This window comes from Salmo salar, chromosome 10 (genome assembly GCF_965601325.2).
Source record: "Salmo salar chromosome 10, fSalSal1, whole genome shotgun sequence".
In the NCBI taxonomy this organism is placed as follows: domain Eukaryota; kingdom Metazoa; phylum Chordata; class Actinopteri; order Salmoniformes; family Salmonidae; genus Salmo; species Salmo salar.
The window spans coordinates 59,993,137-60,016,182 of NC_138300.1; the positions used below are offsets into that span (position 1 = coordinate 59,993,137).

The 23,046-nt window shown below is 45.7% G+C and overlaps 1 protein-coding gene across 2 annotated transcripts in view; it reads left to right on the forward strand.

Moving 5' to 3' along the window:
• tprgl (Tumor protein p63-regulated gene 1-like protein) overlaps positions 1 to 23,046 on the forward strand; it is a 56,977-nt gene that overhangs the window by 28,415 nt on the left and 5,516 nt on the right. For both annotated transcript variants that reach the window (XM_045687199.2, NM_001173777.1), the window contains exon 5: positions 20,887 to 21,040. In XM_045687199.2, the coding sequence (XP_045543155.1) occupies positions 20,887 to 21,040 (154 nt within the window). The remainder of the gene's footprint in view (positions 1 to 20,886; positions 21,041 to 23,046) is intronic.

The following is a 23,046-nucleotide window of genomic DNA, read 5'->3' on the forward strand; positions in this document are numbered from 1 at the left end:
TAATGATTATGATCTTTTCCTCAAAGAAGTTCATGAATTTATTACTGCTGAAGTGAAAGCCATCCTCTCTTGGGGAATGCTGCTTTTTAGTTAGCTTTGCGACAGTATCAAAAATAAATTTCGGATTGTTCTTATTTTCCTCAATTAAGTTGGAAAAATAGGATGATCGAGCAGCAGTGAGGGCTCTTCGATACTGCACGGTACTGTCTTTCCAAGCTAGTCGGACGACTTCCAGTTTGGTGTGGCGCCATTTCCGTTCCAACTTTCTGGAAGCTTGTTTCATAGCTCGGGTATTTTCTGTATACCAGGGAGCTAGTTTCTTATGACAAATGTTTTTAGTTTTTAGGGGTGCAACTGCATCTAGGGTATTGCGCAAGGTTAAATTGAGTTCCTCAGTTAGGTGGTTAACTGTTTTTTGTCCTCTGACGCCCTTGGGTAGGCAGAGGGAGTCTGGAAGGGCATCAAGGAATCTTTGGGTTGTCTGAGAATTTATAGCACGACTTTTAATGCTTCTTGGTTGGGGTCTGTTCTCCCTCCCTCCCTCCATTCTATATCTGACTCCATCTCTAGATCTGTTCTCCCTCCATTCTATATCTGACTCCATCTCTAGATCTGTTCTCCTCCCTCCCTCCATTCTATCTCTGACTCCATCTCTAGATCTGTTCTCCTTCCATTCTATATCTGACTCCATCTCTAGATCTGTACTCCTTCCATTCTATATCTGACTCCATCTCTAGATCTGTTCTCCCTCCCTCCATTCTACCTGCTGGAGTTCAGGAGTAAACAACAACAACAAGTTAACAAGTCACAATAAGTGCATGGACTCACACTGTGTGCAGTAATAGTGGTTAACATGATTTTTGATTGACTACCTTATGTTTGTAACCCACACATACAGTTCAATTATCTGTAAGGTCCCTCAGTCGAGCAGTGAATTTCAAACACAGATTCAACCACAAAGACCAGAAAGGTTTTCAAATGCCTCGCAGAGAAAGGCACCTGTTGGTAGATGGATACAGAAATAAGACATTGAATATTATGAAGTTATTAATTACACTTTGGATTGTGTATCAATACACCCAGTCACTAAAAAGATGCAGGAGTCCTTCCTAACTCAGTTGCCGGAGAGGAAGGAAACCGCTCAGGGATTTCACCATGCTGGTGACTTTAAAACAGCTACAGAGTTAAATGGCTGCGATAGTAGAAAACTGAGGATGGATCAACAACACTGTATGTATTGTTCCGCTAAGAGTAAACCCTACCTGGTATGTAGAGTTCTGCTAGGAGTAAACCCAGCCTGGTATGTAGAGTTCTGCTAGGAGTAAACACAACCTGGTATGTAGAGTTCTGCTAGGAGTAAACACAACCTGGTATGTAGAGTTCTGCTAGGAGTAAACACAACCTGGTATGTAGAGTTCTGCTAGGAGTAAACCCAACCTGGTATGTAGAGTTCTGCTGGGAGTAAACCCAACCTGGTATGTAGAGTTCTGCTGGGAGTAAACCCAACCTGGTATGTAGAGTTCTGCTGGGAGTAAACCCAACCTGGTAGGTAGAGTTCTGCTAGGAGTAAACCCAACCTGGTAGGTAGAGTTCTGCTAGGAGTAAACGCAACCTGGTAGGTAGAGTTCTGCTAGGAGTAAACGCAACCTGGTAGGTAGAGTTCTGCTAGGAGTAAACGCAACCTGGTAGGTAGAGTTCTGCTAGGAGTAAACCCTACCTGGTAGGTAGAGTTCTGCTAGGAGTAAACCCTACCTGGTATGTAGAGTTATGCTAGGAGTAAACCCAACCTGGTATGTAGAGTTCTGCTAGGAGTAAACCCAACCTGGTAGGTAGAGATCTGCTAGGAGTAAACCCAACCTGGTAGGTAGAGTTCTGCTAGGAGTAAACCCAACCTGGTAGGTAGAGTTCTGCTAGGAGTAAACCCAACCTGGTATGTAGAGTTCTGCTGGGAGTAAACCCAACCTGGTATGTAGAGTTCTGCTAGGAGTAAACCCAACCTGGTAGGTAGAGTTCTGCTAGGAGTAAACCCAACCTGGTATGTATTGTTCCGCTAGGAGTAAACCCAACCTGGTATGTAGAGTTCTGATAGGAGTAAACCCAACCAGGTTGCTGACTCCTTTACACTGCTACTGTTTACACTGTACCACACCTTTCTCTCTCCCTTTCTCTTCTCTCTCTCCCTTTCTCTTCTCTCTCTCCCCTTTTCTTCTCTCTCTCCCTTTCTCTTACTCTCTCTCCCTTTCTCTTCTCTTCTCTCTCTCCCTTTCTCTTGCTCTCTCTCCTGGAGGTTGGTTGATTGGCTGGCTGTCTAGGTACATGGATGGATGGATGGCCGTGAGAGAGAGAGAAAGACTCTGAGGCTGTATTTAGCAATCAGGGGATTTGTGAGTTTGCTGAGAGACGATGTGTGACACTGCCATGACAGCTGAACTGGTCTTGATATGTAGCCTTCCTTCCAGAGTGCTACAGGGAGACTCAGGAATTTATTGTCGCTCGCCCATCAGCTTAGCTAAGAATACAGTGTGTGTGTGGGGGGTGGAGGGGGGGGTGGGTGGGGGGGGGGGGGGGGGGGGTACATTTGCACAGATTGACTCTTCATTCAACACTGTTGTTCCCTCCAAGCTGGACACCAAGCTCAGAGCCCTGGGTCTGGACACCAAGCTCAGAGCCCTGGGTCTGGACACCAAGCTCAGAGCCCTGGGTCTGGACACCAAGCTCAGAGCCCTGGGTCTGGACACCAAGCTCAGAGCCCTGGGTCTGGACACCAAGCTCAGAGCACTGGGTCTGGGGGATACCAAGCTCAGAGCCCTGGGTATGGGGGATACCAAGCTCTGGACACCACCCTCTGTAAATGGATTCTGGACTTCCAGACAGGCAAACCACACACTATGAGGATTCACAACAACACCTCCTCCACACTGACTCTTAACACAGGAGCCCCCCAGGGGTGTGTCCTCAGTCCTCTGCTGTACTCCCTGTTCACCCAGGACTGCGTTGGTTTGTACGACACCTACTCCATCATCAAGTTTTCTGACAACATAACAGTTGTAGGCCTAATACTACTGCTGCTTTGTCGAGAGCGTCCTGACCGGTTGCATCATGGCCTGGCAAGGGAAATGCTGCATCCACGACCGCAAGGCCTACCAACAGGTGGGTGAAGACGGCCCAGTACATCACTGGGACCGTGCTCCCACCCAACCAGGACATCTACTTGAAACGTTGCCTGAGGAAGTCCTGCAGCATTGTCAAGGACCCCCCCCCCCCCAGCCGCGTGCTGTTCATTCCCTTACTGTTGGGCAGACTGTATCGGAGCATGAGGTCTGATACCAACAGGCTCAGAGACAGTTTCTATCTACAAACCATCAGACTGTATCGGAGCATGAGGTCTGATACCAACAGGCTCAGAGACAGTTTCTATCTACAAGCCATCAGACTGTATCGGAGCATGAGGTCTGATACCAACAGGCTCAGAGACAGTTTCTATCTACAAGCCATCAGACTGTATCGGAGCATGAGGTCTGATACCAACAGGCTCAGAGACAGTTTCTATCTACAAGTCATCAGACTGTATCGGAGCATGAGGTCTGATACCAACAGGCTCAGAGACAGATTCTATCTACAACCTCTGGCCTGCTCGCCTCCCTACCTCTGAGGAAGCACAGTTCCCGCTCAGCCCAGTCAAAACTGTTCGCTGCTCTGGCACCCCAATGGTGGAACAAGCTCCCTCATGACGCCAGGACAGCGGAGTCAATCACCACCTTCCGGAGACACCTGAAACCCCACCTCTTCAAGGAATACCTGGGATAGGATAAAGTTATCCTTCTAACCCCCCCCCCCCCCCCCCCCCTTAAAAGATTTAGATGCACTATTGTAAGTGGTTGTTCCACTGGATATTATAAGGTGAATGCACCAATTTGTAAGTCGCTCTGGATAAGAGCGTCTGCTAAATTACTTAAATGTAAATGTAAATGTACAAGTCATCAGACTGTATCGGAGCATGAGGTCTGATACCAACAGGCTCAGAGACAGTTTCTATCTACAAGTCATCAGACTGCTGAACACTTGAACTGGACTGACCACCTGCTCTGATTCTCCACACCTTATCACCTCTCACTCACTCACTCACTCACACACTCACACACTCACACACTCACACACCCACACAGACATACACACACACACACACACACACGTACAGTCATGCTACACACACATCTCAACTGCTGCCACAAGTCTTTCATTATGATTTCTAAATGCTGCACAATGTAACCACTTACCTCCACTTCCCCAAAATGTATAAATATTGGACTATAAACTGTACCTTTTTGTTTTATATTGATGCTAAATTGTTTATTCTATTTACTTTGTTTTGTATTCTTATTTATATATATATATTGCTTATTGTAGTTTCATTGTCAAGACCTGCAAGTAAGCATTTTGTTGGAAGATAAATACCATATGTTTCCCGTACGACTAATAAAACTTGAAACGTGTGTGTGTGTGTGTGTGTGTGTGTGTGTGTGTGTGTATCTACATTTGAAAGTGACTTGCATTAAGGGGGCTTGCTATGTACAGCCCCCAGCAGTGTGTTTAGTTGTGTTGTATTATCAACACAGTGAATACTTCCAAGGTCTCTGGCAGGTTAGAGAGCCCAGCCCTGTTGTGCCTGTCTGGGCTAGTCCCTCCACCCTGGTGCTTACCTGAGGAATTCTGCCTCTTCAGACCCTTTTATATATCCATTAATACCAGGCCAATAGGCTCCATGCTCATACAAAAGGGAAGTGTATACACACCTTATCCCTTCTCCTCCACCCTCACCTCTTTTGGTGGAATATAATAAGTTGTCTATGAGCCAAGGTTTTAGGTCTTTGTACCCTCCTGGGCTTATTGCTTTGGGTCTTTAGGTTTCAGTACCCGCCTGAAGTCTCCTTTCCTCCCAGCAGAACGTTTGGGCTGTGGCCCAAAATCGCACCCTAATCCCTATATAGTACTGTACATTATTGTTGACATTCGCACACAGACTTTTACACTCATCATTTCCTGCTGCTCTGTTCTTTATTTTACTTATACTATTATCTATCCTGATGCCTGGTCACTTTACCCTGCCTTCATGTACATATCTACCTCAAATACCTTATTATTATTATCTATCCTGATGCCTAGTCACTTTACCCTGCCTTCATGTACATATCTACCTCAAATACCTTATTATTATTATTATTATTATCTATCCTGTAACCTAGTCACTTTACCCTGCCTTCATGTACATATCTACCTCAAATACCTTATTATTATTATCTATCCTGATGTCTAGTTACTTTACCCTGCCTTCATGTACATATCTACCTCAAATACCTTATTATTATTATCTATCCTGATACCTAGTTACTTTACCCTGCCTTCATGTACATATCTACCTCAAATACCTTATTATTATCTATCCTGATGCCTAGACACTTTACCCTGCCTTCATGTACATATCTACCTCAAATACCTTATTATTATTATCTATCCTGATACCTAGTTACTTTACCCTGCCTTCATGTACATATCTACCTCAAATACCTTATTATTATCTATCCTGATGCCTAGTTACTTTACCCTGCCTTCATGTACATATCTACCTCAAATACCTTATTATTATTATCTATCCTGATACCTAGTCACTTTACCCTGCCTTCATGTACATATCTACCTCAAATACCTTATTATTATCTATCCTGATGCCTAGTCACTTTACCCTGCCTTCATGTACATATCTACCTCAACAACCTCTGTACCTCTGAACATTGATCTGGTACTCCCTGTATATATCTCCACATTGATTTGGTACATCCTGTATATAGCTCCACATTGATTTGGTACATCCTGTATATAGCTCCACATTGATCTGGTACTCCCTGTATGTAGCTCCACATTGATCTGGTACTGGTACTCCCTGTATATAGCTCCAGATTGATTTGGTACATCCTGTATATAGCTCCACATTGATCTGGTACTCCCTGTATGTAGCTCCACATTGATCTGGTACTGGTACTCCCTGTATATAGCTCCACATTGATCTGGTACTTCCTGTATATAGCTCCACATTGATCTGGTACTGGTACTCCCTGTATATAGCTCCACATTGATCTGGTACTTCCTGTATATAGCTCCACATTGATCTGGTACTGGTACTCCCTGTATATAGCGCCACATTGATCTGGCACTTCCTGTATATAGCTGCACATTGATCTGGCGTTTCCTGTATATAGCTGCACATTGATCTGGTACTTCCTGTATATAGCTCCACATTGATCTGGTACTTCCTGTATATAGCTCCACATTGATCTGGCACTTCCTGTATATAGCTCCACATTGATCTGGCACTTCCTGTATATAGCTCCACATTGATCTGGCACTTCCTGTATATAGCTCCACATTGATCTGGCACTTCCTGTATATAGCTCCACATTGATCTGGTACTGGTACTCCCTGTATATAACTCCACATTGATCTGGTACTTCCTGTATATAGCTCCACATTGATCTGGTACTGGTACTCCCTGTATATAGCGCCACATTGATCTGGCACTTCCTGTATATAGCTGCACATTGATCTGGTACTTCCTGTATATAGCTCCACATTGATCTGGTACTTCCTGTATATAGCTCCACATTGATCTGGTACTTCCTGTATATAGCTCCACATTGATCTGGCACTTCCTGTATATAGCTCCACATTGATCTGGTACTGGTACTTCCTGTATATAGCTCCACATTGATTTGGTACTCCCTGTATATAGCTCCACATTGATCTGGTACTTCCTGTATATAGTTCCACATTGATCTGGTACTGGTACTTCCTGTATATAGCTCCACATTGATCTGGTACTGGTACTTCCTGTATATAGCTCCACATTGACCTGGTACTTCCTGTATATAGCTCCACATTGACCTGGTACTTCCTGTATATAGCTCCACATTGATTTGGTACTGGTACTCCCTGTATATAGCGCCACATTGATCTGGCACTTCCTGTATATAGCTGCACATTGATCTGGTACTTCCTGTATATAGCTCCACATTGATCTGGTACTTCCTGTATATAGCTCCACATTGATCTGGTACTTCCTGTATATAGCTCCACATTGATCTGGCACTTCCTGTATATAGCTCCACATTGATCTGGCACTTCCTGTATATAGCTCCACATTGATCTGGCACTTCCTGTATATAGCTCCACATTGACCTGGTACTTCCTGTATATAGCTCCACATTGACCTGGTACTTCCTGTATATAGCTCCACATTGACCTGGTACTTCCTGTATATAGCTCCACATTGACCTGGTACTTCCTGTATATAGCTCCACATTGACCTGGTACTTCCTGTATATAGCTCCACATTGATCTGGTACTTCCTGAATATAGCTCCGTTCATGTGTATTTTATTCATCTAGTGTTACTATTTTAAAACTCTGAATTTTAGGGAAGTACTCGTAAGCAAGCATTTCAGGCTAAATTCTACACCAGTTGTATTTGGTTTATGGGACAAATACAATTTCATTTGATTTCTATGTCAAAAGTAGTGCACTATATAGGGAATAGGGCTCTGGTCTAAAGTAGTGCACTATATAGGGAATGGGATGCCATTTGGGACATAGCCTTGCTTTGGTAGCAGCTGGGCTGGAATGGCTGGCAGCACACAGAGGTCAGGAGCCAGTGTGTGTGTGCGTCTGCGTGTGTATAGAGTGGTTGTGTAAACAGGGATAGTAGATGATTGCGTTATAAACGCGGCCCCACCCTGTCCTGCTGGCTAGGTGTGATATATAGAGGAGGAGGACACAGCTGTATTCTGTAGCCTCAGGGATCGAAGTCGGCTTGGCATGCAGGCAGGAAGTACTAGGTGTGCTCTGTAGCCGCAGGGATCGAAGTGGGCTTGGCAGGCAGGCAGGAAGTACTAGGTGTGTTCTGGAGGTGCTGTAGAGAGCACGGTGAAGACAGGACATGAGAAAAAATAAAAGCAGGAATAACCAAAAGGGAAGGATGGGGATTGTGAATGACCCACTGACAAGTCTCTATTCTTCTAACCACTGTCCTGTTCAGAATGCTACTGGGAAGGACCCAACAGGCTACCATTGATGCCCTGAGTGACAGAAGTGGAGAGAGAGAAGAGAGGGAGATGAGAGAGGGAGAGGAGGGATAGGACAGAGAGGGAGAGAAGAGAAAGGGAGAGGAGAGAGAGGGAGGGAGAAGAGAGAGAGGGAGAGGCCGTTGAAGTGTATTTGGCAGGAAGTACTGTTGCATAAGGTGTGTTCCAGAGGTCTCACTTGGCTTACAACAGAACATTAGAACAAATAAAATCAGGACAAATGGTGACTCAGCAATATTAAAAGCATGACCAACATTCAGGATGGGGAATGACTCAACTCGTCTAACTATTCTCTGTCAATGTAACACACAGAGGGAGGAAGCAGAGGACAGAGAGGGAGCAGCAGAGGACAGAGAGGGAGCAGCAGAGGACAGAGAGGGAGCAGCAGAGGACAGAGAGGGAGCAGCAGAGGACAGAGAGGGAGCAGCAGAGGACAGAGAGGGAGCAGCAAAGGACAGAGAGGGAGCAGCAGAGGACAGAGAGGGAGCAGCAGAGGACAGAGAGGGAGCAGCAGAGGACAGAGAGGGAGCAGCAGAGGACAGAGGAGGAGCAGAGGGTATAGATGGGAGAAGAGGGTATAGATGGGAGAGAGGGAGCAGAGGGGAGAGAGGGAGCAGAGGGGTTAAATGGTAGAGAAGGAACAGAAGGGAGAAAGGGAGCAGATTCCTCTGAATTTTAATGGAATGAGAGAAGCTATACAGGCTTATTTAGTTTCCAAAGTGTGTTTTGATAAATATGATTCTGTATGATAGGCATATAACGAAAACTGAAAGGCATTGTGTGGTTGCACTGTAGATAACCCATCAAAAGTTGTCAATACCAGGTTGTGTTCCAATTTTCACTGGTCAAATGTAATGCATTACTAATCATTCAATGAGGCAGATGTCAGAATGCACTAGTAGTGATGGGGGGGGTTGAAGTCAGGCGCAGGAGACCAAATGTGCATAGTAGAACGTTTATTTTCCCGAGTCCAAAAAATACCATACCCAGGCAGGGAACAAGGAAAACAAACCAGACAAAAAGTCCACCTCAACAGAGTCGGGACACAGCCCAGAATGAACGTCCTTCCACATAATGCACAAGGAAAAACAAAACAATCCAAAAACCCCACGACAGGAAACGCCAAACAATTCCGCACAAAACCTCAACCTAGAATGCCAGACTAAATACCCCCACTAACAAACTCAACTCAAAACAGGTGTAACACAAGACCGACAAAACCAAACGAAAATGAAAAGAGGATCGGTGGCAGCTAGTCGGCCGGCGACGACGACCGCCGAGCGCCGCCCGAACGGGGAGAGGAGCCACCTTCAGTAGACGTTGTGACAATAACAAAACCCTTTGATATTGCCTACCACTTTAATAACTTTTTTGTTGACAAGATTAAAAAAACGTAGGCATGTCATGCAAACAATAACCGCTGAGCCTTCATATTCATGTGGGGAAAAAAGACCAAATCATGAAAAACAAGCGCTGTAGTTTTCTGTTCCACAAAGTGGGTGTGGAAATTGATGTAAAAAATGATTGTTATCTATAAATAAGGACAAGTCACCTGGTTCCCGACATCCTGGATGGTGAATTACTGAGGTTGGTAGCAGAATACATTGTGACTTCTGTTTACCACATCTTTAATCTAAGCCTAGAAGTTGGAGTGTGCCCTCAGGCCTGGAGTGTGCCCTCAGGCCTGGAGTGTGCCCTCAGGCCTGGAGTGCGCCCTCAGGCCTGGAGTTAATGGTTCAAACAGCAGACCAATTCAGCCTGTTACCGGTGCTTAACAAACTGTTGGGGGAAAAAAAAGAGTGTTCGACCAAATGTTTAAATTTTTTTATTTAACCTTTATTTAACTAGGAAAGTTAGAGAGACACCACAACACTACATAAGGAGAGACCTAAGACAACAACATAGCAAGGCAGCAACACAACATGACAACACAGCATGGTAGAAACACAACATGGTAGCAGCACAACATGGTAGAAGCACAACATGGCAGCAATACAACATGGCAGCAACACAACATGGCAGCAACACAACATGACAACAACATGGTAGCAACACAACATGGCAGAAACACAACATGACAACAACATGGGAGCAACACAACATGGTAGCAGCACAACATGGCAGAAACACAACATGACAACACAACATGGTAGCATCACAACATGACAATAACATGGGAGCAACACAACATGGTAGCAGAACAACATGGTAGAAACACAACATGGTAGCAGAACAATATAACAACATGGTAGCAACACAACATGGTAGAAGCACAACATGGTAGCAGCACAACATGGTAGAAACACAATATAACAACACAACATGGTAGCAGCACAACATGGTAGAAACACAACATGGTAGAAGCACAACATGGTAGAAACACAACATGGTAGCAGCACAACATGGCAGAAACACAACATGGTAGAAGTACAATATAACAACAACATGGTAGCAACACAACATGGCAGAAAAACAACATGGTAAAGGCACAATATAACAACAAAATGGTAGAAGCACAACATGGTAGCAGCACAACATGGTAGAAACACAACATGGTAGCAGCACAACATGGTAGAAGCATATATATATATACAAAAGTATGTGGACACCCCTTCAAATGAGTGGTTTCGGCTATTTCAGCCACAACCATTGAGCGCACAGCCATGCAATCTCCATAGACAAACATTGACAGTAAAATGACCCGTACTGAAGAGCTCAGTGACTTTCAACCTGGCACTGTCATAGGATGCCACCTTTCCAACAAGTCAGTTCGTCAAACTTCTGCCCTGCTAGAGCTGCCCAGGTCAAATGTAAGTGTTGTTATTGTGAAGTGCCAAGTGTCGGCTGGAGTGGTGTAAAGCTCACCGCCATTGGACTCTGGAGCAGTGGAAACGCGTTCTCTGGAGTGATGAATCACGCTTCACCATCTGGCAGTCCGATGGACGAATCTGGGTTTGGCGGATGCCAGAAGAAAACTACCTGCCCCAATGTATAGTGCCAACTGTAAAGTTTGGTGGAGGAGGAATAATGGTCTGGGGCTGTTTCTCATGGTTCGGGCCCCTTTAGTTCCAGTGAAGGGAAATCTTAACACTACAGCATACAATGACATAGACGATTCTGTACTTCCAACTTTGTGGCAACAGTTTGGGGAAGGCTCCTTCCTGTTTCAGCATGACAATGCCCCCATGCACAAAGCGAGGTCCATACAGAAATGGTTTGTCGAGATCTGTGTGGAAGAACTTGACTGGCCTGTTCAGAACCCTGACCTCAACCCCATCGAACACCTTTGGGATGAATTGGAACGCCGACTGCGAGCCAGTCTTAATCGCCCAACATTAGTGCCTGCAGTATGCGAATTGCAGTTGGTCTAAGGTGTCGGGTAAGGTGGAGGTGATATGATCCTTGACTAGTCTCTCAAAGCACTTCACGATGACAGAAGTGAGTGCTACGGGGCGATTGTCATTTAGTTCAGTTACCTTTGCTTTCTTGGGAACAGGAATAATGGTGGCCATCGTAGAAGCATGTGGGGACAGCAGACTGGGATAGAGAGAGATTAAATATGTCTGTAAACACTCCAGCCAGCTGGTCTGCCATGCTCTGAGGACGTGGCTAGGGATGGCGTCTGGGCTGGTAGCCTTGCCAGGATTAACACACTAAAATGTTTTACTCACGTCGGCCATGGAGAACGAGAACAATCCTCAGGAGCGGCCCGTGTCGGCCGCACCGTGTTGTCCTCAAAGCGGGCGAAGAAAGTGTTTAGCTTGTCCGGGAGCAAGACGTCGGTTTCCTCAACGTTGCTGGTTTTCCCTTTTTAATCCGTGATTGTCTGGAGTCCCTGCCACATACATCTCTTCAATCAGTGTGGATGAAGGGGAGGAGACAGGTAAAAAAAAATATATATTAAGCCTTGTGTATCAAGAATTGTCCACCACCCAAAAGACATCCAGCCATCTTGACACAACTGTGGGAAGCACTGGAAATCAACATTTCCTTATAGAGTCGATGTCCTGACGAATTGAGGCTGTTCTGAGGGCAAACGGGGATGAAACTCAATAATAGGAAGGTGTTCTTAATGTTTGGTATACTCAGTGTATAGTATATATTATATAAATAGTGTTTTAGTCAAAGGCTTATAAATGTATGGAACAACAGAAGTTAGGTGGAAATATGACCTTGGTACCCTAGACTTTCACATCCATACGGTCCAGGCATGAAGACTGTCCAGGCAGGAAGACTGTCCATTCAGATAGTATCCTAGTCTATCACATCCATACTGTCCAGGCAGGAAGACTGTCCAGGCAGGAAGACTGTCCATTCAGATAGTATCCTAGTCAATCACATCCATACTGTCCAGGCAGGAAGACTGTCCATTCAGATAGTATCCTAGTCTATCCCACCATACTGTCCAGGCAGGAAGACTGTCCAGGCAGGAAGACTGTCCAGGCAGGAAGACTGTCCCAGATGGGTTTTTCAACATGATAATACTGTTCCGTAATAGACCTATGATGAGACCCAGCTTCCTGTGTATTTCTGAGAAGAGAGGGAAACGTATTTAGAATGCTGTTGTTGCACGGAAACATCACATTTTGGTTTGAATTACTGAAGGACAAGGTTACATACAGGTTACATACAGGTTACATACATGTTAAATACAGGTTACATACAGGTTACATATATACAGGTTACATACATACATGTTATTTACAGGTTACATACATACAGGTTACATACATACAGGTTACATACATACAGGTTACATACATACAGGTTATATACAGGTTACATACATACAGGTTACATACATACAGGTTACATACATACAGGTTACAGACAGGTTATATACATACAGGTTACATACAGGTTACATACATACAGGTTACATACAGGCTATATACATACAGGTTACATACAGGTTATATACATACAGGTTACATACATACAGGTTACATACATACAGGTTACATACATACATACAGGTTACATACAGATTATATACAGGTTATATACAGGTTATATACAGGTTATATACATACAGGTTACATACATACAGGTTACATACATACAGGTTACATACATACAGGTTACATACATACAGGTTACATACATACAGGTTATATACAGGTTACATACATACAGGTTATATACAGGTTACATACATACAGGTTACATACAGGTTATATACATACAGGCTATATACATACAGGTTATATACATACAGGTTATATACATACAGGTTATATACATACAGGTTATATACATACAGGTTATATACATACAGGTTACATACAGGTTACATACAGGTTACATACTTACATAAAGGTTACATATATAAAGGTTATATACAGGTTACATACAGGTTACACACAGGTTACCTACAGGTTACACACAGGTTACATACATACAGGTTACATACATGTTACACACAGGTTACATACAAGTTACATACATACAGGTTACATGCATACATACATACATACAGGTTACACACAGGTTACACACAGGTTACATTTACATTTAAGTCATTTAGCAGACGCTCTTATCCAGAGCGACTTACAAATTGGTGGATTCACCTTATGATATCCAGTGGAACAACCACTTTACAATAGTGCATCTAAATCTTTTAAGGGGGGGGGGGCTTAGAAGGATTACTTTATCCTATCCTAGGTATTCCTTAAAGAGGTGGGGTTTCAGGTGTCTCCGGAAGGTGGTGATTGACTCCGCTGTCCTGGCGTCGTGAGGGAGCGTGTTCCACCATTGGGGTGCCAGAGCAGCGAACAGTTTTGACTGGGCTGAGCGGGAACTGTGCTTCCTCAGAGGTAGGGAGGTGAGCAGGCCAGAGGTGGATGAACGCAGTGCCCTTGTTTGGGTCTAGGGCCTGATCAGAGCCTGAAGGTACGGAGGTGCCGTTCCCCTCACAGCTCCGTAGGCAAGCACCATGGTCTTGTAGCGGATGCGAGCTTCAACAGGAAGCCAGTGGAGAGAGCGGAGGAGCGGGGTGACGTGAGAGAACTTGGGAAGGTTGAACACCAGACGGGCTGCGGCGTTCTGGATGAGTTGTAGGGGTTTAATGGCACAGGCAGGGAGCCCAGCCAACAGCGAGTTGCAGTAATCCAGACGGGAGATGACAAGTGCCTGGATTAGGACCTGCGCCGCTTCCTGTGTGAGGCAGGGTCGTACTCTGCGAATGTTGTAGAGCATGAACCTACAGGATCGGGTCACCGCCTTGATGTTAGTAGAGAACGACAGGGTGTTGTCCAGGGTCACGCCAAGGTTCTTAGCACTCTGGGAGGAGGACACAATGGAGTTGTCAACCGTGATGGCGAGATCATGGAACGGGCAGTCCTTCCCCGGGAGGAAGAGCAGCTCCGTCTTGCCGAGGTTCAGCTTGAGGTGGTGATCCGTCATCCACACTGATATGTCTGCCAGACATGCAGAGATGCGATTCGCCACCTGGTTATCAGAAGGGGGAAAGGAGAAGATGAATTGTGTGTCGTCTGCATAGCAATGATAGGAGAGACCATGTGAGGATATGACAGAGCCAAGTGACTTGGTGTATAGCGAGAATAGGAGAGGGCCTAGAACAGAGCCCTGGGGAACACCAGTGGTGAGAGCACGTGGTGCGGAGACAGATTCTCGCCACGCCACCTGGTAGGAGCGACCTGTCAGGTAGGACGCAATCCAAGCGTGGGCCGTGCCGGAGATGCCCAACTCGGAGAGGGTGGAGAGGAGGATCTGATGGTTCACCGTATCAAAGGCAGCAAATAGGTCTAGGAGGATGAGAGCAGAGGAGAGAGAGTTAGCTTTAGCAGCGCGGAGAGCCTCCGTGACACAGAGAAGAGCAGTCTCAGTTGAATGACCAGTCTTGAAACCTGACTGATTTGGATCAAGAAGGTCATTCTGAGAGAGATAGCAGGAGAGCTGGCCAAGGACGGCACGTTCAAGAGTTTTGGAGAGAAAAGAAAGAAGGGATACTGGTCTGTAGTTGTTGACTTCGGAGGGATCGAGTGTAGGTTTTTTCAGAAGGGGTGCAACTCTCGCTCTCTTGAAGACGGAAGGGACGTAGCCAGCGGTCAAGGATGAGTTGATGAGTGAGGTGAGGTAAGGGAGAAGGTCTCCGGAAATGGTCTGGAGAAGAGAGGAAGGGATAGGGTCAAGCGGGCAGGTTGTTGGGCGGCCGGCCGTCACAAGACGCGAGATTTCATCTGGAGAGAGAGGGGAGAAAGAGGTCAAAGCACAGGGTAGGGCAGTGTGAGCAGGACCAGCGGTGTCGTTTGACTTAGCAAACGAGGATCGGATGTCGTCAACCTTCTTTTCAAAATGGTTGACGAAGTCATCCACAGAGAGGGGGGGGGGGAGGAGGATTCAGGAGGGAGGAGAAGGTGGCAAAGAGCTTCCTAGGGTTAGAGGCAGATGTTTGGAATTTAGAGTGGTAGAAAGTGGCTTTAGCAGCAGAGACAGAAGAGGAAAATGTAGAGAGGAGGGAGTGAAAGGATGCCAGGTCCGCAGGGAGGCGAGTTTTCCTCCATTTCCGCTCGGCTGCCCGGAACCCTGTTCTGTGAGCTCGCAATGAGTCGTCGAGCCACGGAGCAGGAGGGGAGGACCGAGCCGGCCTGGAGGATAGGGGACATAGAGAGTCAAAGGATGCAGAAAGGGAGGAGAGGAGGGTTGAGGAGGCAGAATCAGGAGATAGGTTGGAGAAGGTTTGAGCAGAGGGAAGAGATGATAGGATGGAAGAGGAGAGAGTAGCGGGAGAGAGAGAGCGAAGGTTGGGACGGCACAATACCATCCGAGTAGGGGCAGAGTGAGAAGTGTTGGATGAGAGCGAGAGGGAAAAGGATACAAGGTAGTGGTCGGAGACTTGGAGGGGAGTTGCAATGAGATTAGTGGACGAACAGCATCTAGTAAAGATGAGGTCAAGCGTATTGCCTGCCTTCTGAGTAGGGGGGGAAGGTGAGAGGGTGAGGTCAAAAGAGGAGAGGAGTGGAAAGAAGGAGGCAGAGAGGAATGAGTCAAAGGTAGACGTGGGAGGTTAAAGTCACCCAGAACTGTGAGAGGTGAGCCATCCTCAGGAAAGGAACTTATCAAGACGTCAAGCTCATTGATGAACTCTCCAAGGGAACCTGGAGGGCGATAAATGATAAGGATGTTAAGCTTGAAAGGGCTGGTAACTGTGACAGCATGGAATTCAAATGAGGAGATAGACAGATGGGTCAGGGGAGAAAGAGAGAATGTCCACTTGGGAGAGATGAGGATTCCAGTGCCACCACCCCGCTGGCCAGATGCTCTCGGGGTATGTGAGAACACGTGGGCAGACGAGGAGAGAGCAGTAGGAGTAGTAGTGTTATCTGTGGTAATCCATGTTTCCGTCAGTGCCAAGAAGTCGAGGTGCTGGAGGGTAGCATAGGCTGAGATGAACTCTGCCTTGTTGGCCGCAGACCGGCAGTTCCAGAGGCTGCCGGAGACCTGGAACTCCACGTGGGTCGTGCGCGCTGGGAACACCAGGTTAGAGTGGCAGCGGCCACGCGGGGGACGAAAATATCTGGCTAGCTAACCTCGATAATTACTCCAAACTACACAATTATCAAACTATGACAAAGTCAACTAACACTGCACTAGTCAAATCGTTCCGTTGTAATGTATTAGTTTCTACAGTGCTGCTAGTCAGTAAAGGTTGGCTAGCTAGCAGTGGGTTTGATGATGACTAGGTGTGTTGACTAAGTCTGGAGTCTGGACAACGGCGTCGCGTCGCGGCTGGCTAGCTAACCTCGATAATTACTCTAAACTACACAATTATCTTAGATACAAAGACAGCAAAGACAGCTATGTAGCTAGCTAGCACTACACTAATCAAGTCGTTCCAGGTTACACACAGGTTATATACATACAGGTTATATACATACAGGTTATACACAGGTTATATACAGGTTACATACATTCAGGTTATATACAGGTTACATATATACAGGTTACATATATTCAGGTTACATTCAGGTTACATTCAGGTTGCATATATACAGGTTACATTCAGGTTACATATATACAGGTTACATATATACAGGTTATATACAGGTTACATATATACAGGTTACATATATACAGGTTACATATATACAGGTTATATACAGGTTACATATATTCAGGTTACATACAGATTACATACAGGTTACATACATTCAGGTTACATACAGGTTACATTCAAGTTACATACATTCAGGTTACATACATTCAGGTTACATACATTCAGGTTACATACAGGTTACATTCAAGTTACATACAGGTTACATAGATACAGGTTACATATATAGAGGTTACATTCAGGTTACATACATTCAGGTTACATACATTCAGGTTACATACATACAGGTTACATATATACAGGTTACATATATACAGGTTACATATATTCAGGTTACATACAGGTTACATACAGGTTACATACAGGTTATATACAGGTTACATTCATTCAGGTTACATACAGGTTACATTCAAGTTACATACATTCAGGTTACATACATTCAGGTTACATACATTCAGGTTACATACAGGTTACATACAGGTTATATACAGGTTACATACATTCAGGTTACATACAGGTTACATTCAAGTTACATACAGGTTACATAGATACAGGTTACATATATAGAGGTTACATTCAGGTTACATACATTCAGGTTACATACATTCAGGTTACATACATTCAGGTTACATACATTCAGGTTACATACATACAGGTTACATACATACAGGTTACATATATACAGGTTACATATATACAGGTTACATACATTCAGGTTACATACAGGTTATATACAGGTTACATTTACATTTACATTTTTACATTTACATTTAAGTCATTTAGCAGACGCTCTTATCCAGAGCGACTTACAAATTGGTGCATTCACCTTATGATATCCAGTGGAACAACCACTTTACAATAGTGCATCTAAATCTTTTAAGGGGGGGGGGTTAGAAGGATTACTTTATCCTATCCTAGGTATTCCTTAAAGAGGTGGGGTTTCAGGTGTCTCCAGAAGGTGGTGACTGACTCCGCTGTCCTGGCGTCGTGAGGGAGCTTGTTCCACCATTGGGGTGCCAGAGCAGCGAACAGTTTTGACTGGGCTGAGCGGGAACTGTGCTTCCTCAGAGGTAGGGGGGCCAGCAGGCCAGAGGTGGATGAACGCAGTGCCCTTGTTTGGGTGTAGGGCCTGATCAGAGCCTGAAGGTATGGAGGTGCCGTTCCCTTCACAGCTCCGTAGGCAATCACCATGGTCTTGTAGCGGATGCGAGCTTCAACTGGAAGCCAGTGGAGAGAGCGGAGGAGCGGGGTGACGTGAGAGAACTTGGGAAGGTTGAACACCAGACGGGCTGCGGCGTTCTGGATGAGTTGTAGGGGTTTAATGGCACAGGCAGGGAGCCCAGCCAACAGCGAGTTGCAGTAATCCAGACGGGAGATGACAAGTGCCTGGATTAGGACCTGCGCCGCTTCCTGTGTGAGGCAGGGTCGTACTCTGCAAATGTTGTAGAGCATGAACCTACAGGATCGGGTCACTGCCTTGATGTTAGTGGAGAATGACAGGGTGTTGTCCAGGATCACGCCAAGGTTCTTAGCACTCTGGGAGGAGGACACAAGGGAGTTGTCAACCGTGATGGCGAGATCATGGAACGGGCAGTCCTTCCCCGGGAGGAAGAGCAGCTCCATCTTGCCGAGGTTTAGCTTGAGCTGGTGATCTGTCATCCACACTGATATGTCTGACAGACATGCAGAGATGCGATTCGCCGCCTGGTTATCAGAAGGGGGAAAGGAGAAGATTAATTGTGTGTCGTCTGCATAGCAATGATAGGAAAGACCATGTGAAGATATGACAGAGCCAAGTGACTTGGTGTATAGCGAGAATAGGAGAGGGCCTAGAACAGAGCCCTGGGGGACACCAGTGGTGAGAGCGCATGGTGCGGAGACAGATTCTCGCCACGCCACCTGGTAGGAGCGACCTGTCAGGTAGGACGCAATCCAAGCGTGAGCCGCGCCGAAGATGCCCAACTCGGAGAGGGTGGAGAGGAGGATCTGATGTTTCACAGTATCAAAGGCAGCAGATAGGTCTAGAAGGATGAGAGCAGAGGAGAGAGAGTTAGCTTTAGCAGTGCGGAGAGCCTCCGTGACACAGAGAAGAGCAGTCTCAGTTGAATGCCCAGTCTTGAAACCTGACTGATTAGGATCAAGAAGGTCATTCTGAGAGAGATAGCAGGAGAGCTGGCCAAGGACGGCACGTTCAAGAGTTTTGGAGAGAAAAGAAAGAAGGGATACTGGTCTGTAGTTGTTGACATCGGAGGGATCGAGTGTAGGTTTTTTCAGAAGGGGTGCAACTCTCGCTCTCTTGAAGACGGAAGGGACGTAGCCAGCGGTCAAGGATGAGTTGATGAGCGAGGTGAGGAAGGGGAGAAGGTCTCCGGAAATGGTCTGGAGAAGAGAGGAGGGGATAGGGTCAAGTGGGCAGGTTGTTGGGCGGCCGGCCGTCACAAGACGCGAGACATACATTACATACAGGTTATATACAGGTTACATACATTCAGGTTATATACAGGTTACATATATACAGGTTACATATATACAGGTTACATATATACAGGTTACATTCAGGTTACATTTAGGTTACATTTAGGTTACATTTAGGTTACATTCATTCAGGTTACATATATACAGGTTACATATATACAGGTTACATATATACAGGTTACATATATACAGGTTACATACAGGTTCAGGTCATACAGGTTACATACAGGTTACATATATACAGGTCTACAGGTATATACAGGTTACATACAGGTTACATATATACAGGTTACATATATACAGGTTACATTCAGGTTACATACAGGTTACATACAGGTTACATACATTCAGGTTACATACAGGTTACATTCAAGTTACATAGATACAGGTTACATATATACAGGTTATATACAGGTTGGTTACATACATACAGGTTACATACATACAGGTTACACACATACAGGTTACATACATACAGGTTACATATATACAGGTTACATATATACAGGTTACATTCAAGTTACATTCAGGTTACATACAGGTTACATACATTCAAGTTACATACAGGTTACATTCAAGTTACATTGATACAGGTTACATATATACAGGTTACATTCAGGTTATATACAGGTTACATACATACAGGTTACATACATACAGGTTACATATATACAGGTTACATATATACAGGTTACATATATTCAGGTTACATATATACAGGTTACATTCAGGTTATATACAGGTTACATACATTCAGGTTACATACATTCAGGTTACATACAGGTTACATACAGGTTACATACAGGTTATATACCATCCTACCACAGACTGTCGTTCTGTTTCTCTGTGTGTTTTCAGGAGAGAAGGAGAGGGTGTGACTGTCGTTCTGTTTCTCTGTGTGTTTTCAGGAGAGAAGAAGAGGGTGTGACTGTCGTTCTGTTTCTCTGTGTGTTTTCAGGAGAGAAGGAGAGGGTGTGACTGTCGTTCTGTTTCTCTGTGTGTTTTCAGGAGACAAGGAGATGGTGTGACTGTCGTTCTGTTTCTCTGTGTTTTCAGGAGAGAAGGAGAGGGTGTGACTGTCGTTCTGTTTCTCTGTGTGTTTCAGGAGAGAAGGAGGGGGTGTGGCTGTCGTTCTGTTTCTCTGTGTGTTTCAGGAGAGAAGGAGAGGGTGTGACTGTCGTTCTGTTTCTCTGTGTGTTTTCAGGAGAGAAGGAGAGGGTGTGCGTGTGTTCTGGAACCGGCTAAGGGAACCCTCATTCTCGTCTCGGTGGAACCCATTCGCTACAGACTACCCATTCAACACCTTTACCTATCACCCTGTCAGGAACATAGACCACCGGTTCACTGCTCTCTGTGAGGTGAGTTTTGTTGAGTGTCCCATTCTACCACCCTACCCTCCTACCCCCTACCATTCTACCAACCTACCATTATACCACCCTACCATCCTACCTCCTTACCATTCTACCATCCTACCACCCTACCATCTTACACCCTACCACCCTAATACTCTATACACTACCATCCTACCACCCTACCATCCTACCAACCTAATACTCTACACCCTACCATGCTACCATCTTACACCCTACCACCCTACCATCCTACCATCCTACACCCTACCACCCTAATACTCTATACCCTACCACCCTACCACCCTAACATCCTACCACCCTAATACTCTACACCCTACCACCCTACCATCTTACCATCCTACCACCCTAATACTCTACATCCTACCACCCTACCATCCTACACCCTAATACTCTACACCCTACCATCCTACCATCTAACACCCTACCACCCTAATACTCTACACCCTACCACCCTACCATCCTACACCCTACACCCCTACCACCCTGATACTCTACACCCTACCACCCTACCATCTTACACCCTACCACCCTAATACTCTACACCCTACCATCTTACACCCTACCACCCTAATACTCTACACCCTACCATCCTTCCATCCTACACCCTACCATCCTACACCCTACCACCCTACACCCTACCACCCTAATACTCTACACCCTACCATCCTACCACCGTACCACCCTACCACCGTACCACCCTACAACCCTACACCCTACCATCCTACCACCGTACCACTCTACCATCCTACCATCTTACCCCCTACCACCCTAATACTCTACACCCTACCATCCTACCATTCTACCATCTTATACCCTACCACCCTACCATCCTACCACCCTGCCATCTTACACCCTACCACCCTACCATCCTACTATCCTAATACTCTACACCCTACCACCCTAATACTCTACACCCTAAAACCCTACCATCCTACTGTCTTACACCCTACCACCCTAATACTCTACACCCTACCACCCTACCATCCTACACCCTACCACCCTAATACTCTACACCCTAAAACTCTACCATCCTACCATCTTACACCCTACCATCCTAATACTCTATACCCTACCACCCTACCATCCTACACCCTACCACCCTAATACTCTACACTCTACCATCCTACCATCCTACCATCTTACACCCTACCACCCTACCACCCTGCCAACCTACCATCTTACACCCTACCACCCTACCATCCTAATACTCTACACCCTACCACCCTACCACCCTAATACTCTACACCCTACCACCCTGCCATGCTACCATCTTACACCCTGCCATCCTACCATCTTACACCCTACCATCCTAATACTCTACACCCTACCACCGTACCACCGTACCACCCTACCATCCTACCACCGTACCACCCTACACCCTACCACCCTACACCCTACCATCCTACCACCCTACCATCCTACCATCCTACCATCTTACACCCTACCACCCTGGCAACCTACCATCTAACACCCTACCACCCTACCATCCTAATACTCTACACCCTATCATCCTACCACCCTAATACTCTACACCCTACCACCCTGCCATCCTACCATCTTACACCCTACCATCCTAATACTCTACACCCTACCATCCTAATACTCTACACCGTACCACCCTACCACCGTACCACCCTACCATCCTACCATCCTACACCCTACCACCCTAATACTCTACACCCTACCATCCTACCATCTTACACCCTACCACCCGACCACCCTGCCATCCTACTATCCTAATACTCTACACCCTACCACCCTAATACTCTACACCCTAAAACCCTACCATCCTACCATCTTACACCCTACCACCCTAATACTCTACAGCCTACCACCCTACCATCCTACCAAACTACCACCCTACCACCCTAATACTCTACACCCTAAAACCCTACCATCCTACCATCTTACACCCTACCATCCTAATACTCTACACTCTACCACCCTACCATCCTACACCCTACCACCCTAATACTCTACACGCTACCACC